General features: G+C 40.5%; 1 protein-coding gene across 1 annotated transcript in view; it reads left to right on the top strand.

The window, feature by feature from the left end:
- mrrf (mitochondrial ribosome recycling factor) overlaps positions 1-4,098 on the top strand; it is a gene marked incomplete at both ends in the record, with an annotated part of 16,520 nt that extends 12,422 nt beyond the window's left edge. The window contains 3 exon segments of the mRNA XM_014003846.1: positions 53-144; positions 3,169-3,328; positions 3,414-4,098. Coding sequence (XP_013859300.1) covers positions 53-144; positions 3,169-3,328; positions 3,414-3,491 — 330 coding nt within the window.
- Positions 4,099-4,100: the final 2 nt, after the last annotated feature.

Consider the following 4,100-nt stretch of genomic DNA (forward strand, 5'->3'; position numbering starts at 1 on the left):
GTGTGTGTGTGTGTGTGTGTGTGTGTGTGTGTGTGTTCGCTCCTGCCCCCAGGCCATCTCAGCGGCCGCCCGTGCCCTGAGAGAGACCAACATGGAACTAAACCCAGAGGTGGACGGGACCATCATCAAGGTGCCTGTTCCCAAGTGAGTCCCCTCTCTCACACAAACAMGCCTGAGGCCAGAAAAACAAAAAGACTTTCCTCCATTTTGCACTTTCCTTCGTTTCCATCATCTCTTTTGTTTTTCTTCTGTCGTTTCTCACTTCTTCCCCCCGCTTCTTATATTTACTTTAACTTCTGCTGGTCAGGAGACAATTTCATGTTCTTTTAAGTCAAATGCTTAAATACATAAACCATGCCATTTTAACATATCCCAACTAAAAAAAAAAAGACCACCTGTTGTCTTTTTTATCAGAGGCCTAAACTAAAATAACCTGATATTGAGAAAAGAGAACATTCTAATCGTATTAATCAAGCTTTTAAAACTCATATTTTTGTGTATTGGCGTGTAGTATTTATAGGATGTCACTCTCACATGACTCTCAGCTGCTACCACATCAAATTTTCGCTCAATATCAGCAAAACTGACTGTTTTTATGTTTTCTAAATTCAGTTTGCTGTAGCAGCCATGTTGAATTGAGTTGGCTCCAAAACCTAATCAGTTGTACGTGTATATCTAATTATTAGTTCCTGAAAAGTTCAATGAAATCCACCCTGCAGTTTGTGAGATATTTTGCTAACAGTCGGAAATGCAGCACTGACTCCGAGTTTGTCATCCTGTTTGTGCTYAGAATACCATACCAATTTTATTTATAAAGCASATAAACAACCATAGGACCAAAGTGCTGTACATTCACAGTCAATAAAACACACAACAGTCTCAGTACTTAATAAAAGCCAAATCCAAAGATTAAAACTATATAATAAAACAAACACTTAAAACAAGTTAAAATAATCTCAAAACAAACTAAAAATCAACATCTCAGATGGATCCAGAAGCCAAAGAGAAGAGATGTGGCCTGTCTGATGCCCAAATGTTCCACATTTTTAGGAGCAGCAGTGGAGAAGGTACGATCCCCTCTAAGCTTAACGTTTCGTTTTTGGGGTTCTCAGGAGCAGCTGGTCTGCTATTAMGCTTGTCCTTGAAAGTGTTTTTTTGGGGATTGAAATTCTCTATTAACACGATTGATGTTCATCATCTTTTAAAAAAATAAATTATAAAATTAAATGAAAAAAACTAAATTTGTTGCGGTGGATAACTCAGGATTACAGTAAACTGACGTCATTGTTTCTGACTCAACAACTTCTGTGTTGTTCAGTTTTTCATTGAATTTACATGACATTAAACCTGTTTATTGGTAACATTCTGCGGTAGCAGTGTGGTTCTTGAATTTGAGGAAATTGGTACTGGAAAGTTCTTGAAAGGTCCTGGAATTTTATGTTGACCAAAGTGTGGGAACCCTGTCAGAATGTGTGTTAGGGTTCAGTCTCAGCTACTACCACGCTAATTTTCAGGTCTGAGTTGTAGTCGTTTGTGTGTTTTCTAAAGTCAGCTGGCTGTGGCAGTCAAAGACTTATCCAGAGGTTACACACAAACACAAACACACATTATCATCCACCTTAGCAGTGGGCAACAAATATTCAACCCATTAAGTAAATTAGCATAGCTGAAAGTCACAGTAGATCTCAGTCATAATTTTAGGTTTTTGAGTGTTTTTGCGTTTTACTGTAACTGACAGGTTTATTGACTTTTCTCATAAAGTTATAGAGACCCTCACAGTGTTGATGTGAGCGTCGGGTCAGTCTCTCTTTTTCTTCCTCCTGAGTAAATCTGTCTCACTCGTTCTCTTTGTCTTTCGGCCAAATCAAACAACCTCACGCAAAACAATCCGTCACTCACTCAACAAGCTGCTCTCAGTGTATAAAGAGTATGTTTTTCTTTTTTTTTACATATACACAATGTGAGTCTACGTGCGTTTCTGCCACTCTCTGTTTACGTGCACGTGTGTGGGTTTTTGTGTGTGTGCGCGGAGCAGCAGGTGTTAGTCTGGCAGAGGAAGGACACAAGAGTCAGACTGCTTTCCCCCTGCAATCAGTCTCGGCACGCTCCGAGCCTCCATTTGCATTTCCAAAGAGAGGGCGCTCCTTGATTGGCCCTGGAATCGGTAATTAGGCCGTATTGTTTGCAGTAAATAGACGCAGCACTTGGATTGTTTGCAAATTGTTCCTGGAGCAAAAACAAGGCGAAAAAGCCAATTAAGAGCAAAAAAAAAAAGATAGAGTGAAACGAGAAGTGGGACTTATTTTCTGGAAAACAAATGCAAAGTGGATGCAAACTTGTTGGGATGACAGAATTTGTCAACTCTGGGGCGACGACAGATTGTTGTTGGATTCAGAACTAGTTTMATGCCAACAAAGAATAACTATATGTGAGGACATCAAGTTGTTCCTCAGCTCCTGTTAGCTTCACTTTGGATTTATCATACAGACCTGTAGAGAAGGATCATTCTTTGCAATGAAATAATTACTTCCTGCTACTTGTAATCATTGTTTAAATTAGTGGGCTGAGTGTTGGTTACAACCTAGAATACAGTTTGAAAACTGGCTTCCTGGCTACTTAAACACAGAATTCAGATGCTTTAGCTGAAAATTGAAAGAGATAGAAAAAAAAAGAACTGAAAAAAAAAGAGATAATTCGAACTCATTGAAATGGGGTTTTATGGAACAGTTGTGAACAGTTATTATCTTACCTGTTGTAGATGGATCCTTGGATGTTCTAACTTTAGAGAAATGAGTTTAATTAAGACTGAACTGAGGCCTCATGGCTAGAAAAGCCACGGTCAAAGTGAGTTGCTGCTGCTTGAAACAACTACAATTAAACAACACCTTATAAATATTTACGTTCTTTATATTCTTGAAATACCGGCAAYGGAAATGCTACAACTAAGCTCACCTCAAAAACTACCCCTTTAAGGTCTTTACTGCTACAGGAACTGTGAGACAGTTTTAGGAGGCTCTCATCAACCTGTGTGAGTGCATTTTACACCACAGCTTTTCTCTCATGAAATAAGACAAAAATACGACGAGGCATTTTTGAAAGATTTCAAGGAGTCAACATTGGATGTTGAGTTGTTTTTTTTTTTAAATAAATGTTCATCCTTTTCTGCAGAGTGACACGAGAACACAGAGAGAACCTCGCCAAGCTGGCCAAACAGTTGGCCAACAAGGCTAAAGACTCCCTGAGGCATGTGCGCTCGAATGCTRTCAGCCAGGTGAAAAAGGCTAAAGAGGGAAACTCTGAAGACACGTTACGGCTCATAGAAAAACAGGTAGGACTCCTGTCTAAGTTTGAAGTATGGGAATGACAAAAACATGTTTTTTTCCTTCTAAAATATAAATATTTTTACTACATAGATTCAACAGATGGCAGACAATGTAACAGTGGACATCGACAAACAGCTTGCAGCCAAAACCAAGGCGTTATTAGGCTGACAGGACTGATCTGAAGGTCTTCACTTTGATGTTTCTGCACTGATTTGAGGATCTATCCAACAAACAGCATCGTGTTTAATAATTGGCAATGAGTGGATCAAGTCAATGAGGTACTTTCTGACTTACACGCAGAAACACTTTGGTGTTGCCACTCTTTTTTTTTGGGACCCCCCTCCCCCTCTGACAGAAGCTGAGCCTTTTGTTCCAGACCACATTGTTGGTACTCATCGCCGCTGTGAGTTATCTGTGTCCGGCTGCGTTAAGTGCACGATCCAGAAACGACGACGACACTCCCTGTCACCTCCCTCCTCCTGTTTTACTCTTCCCGTCCTCAAACTGTGGAAAAATATAAAAAAGTGGTAGGAGGGGGGGACGGATGGACTTTTAATGGGATTTGTGGGCCTCCTCCTAATCAAACCCCCTCACCACAAGGTTTGTCTGTTTATACAAAGCAAGCGCGCCCCGTCCGAATGTAAACCGGCTGCGGGTTTTTCTTGGTGGCAAAACAGAGACTTCCAGGTCGTCTGAGCAGACACGGTTAGCGTGCTGCCAAACATTTGTTTCGCATTGATTCCAAAGTGTATTATAAATGCATTCGGGGGGGGGGGG

This window comes from Austrofundulus limnaeus, unplaced genomic scaffold (assembly GCF_001266775.1).
Source record: "Austrofundulus limnaeus strain Quisiro unplaced genomic scaffold, Austrofundulus_limnaeus-1.0 Scaffold20, whole genome shotgun sequence".
NCBI lineage: Eukaryota > Metazoa > Chordata > Actinopteri > Cyprinodontiformes > Rivulidae > Austrofundulus > Austrofundulus limnaeus.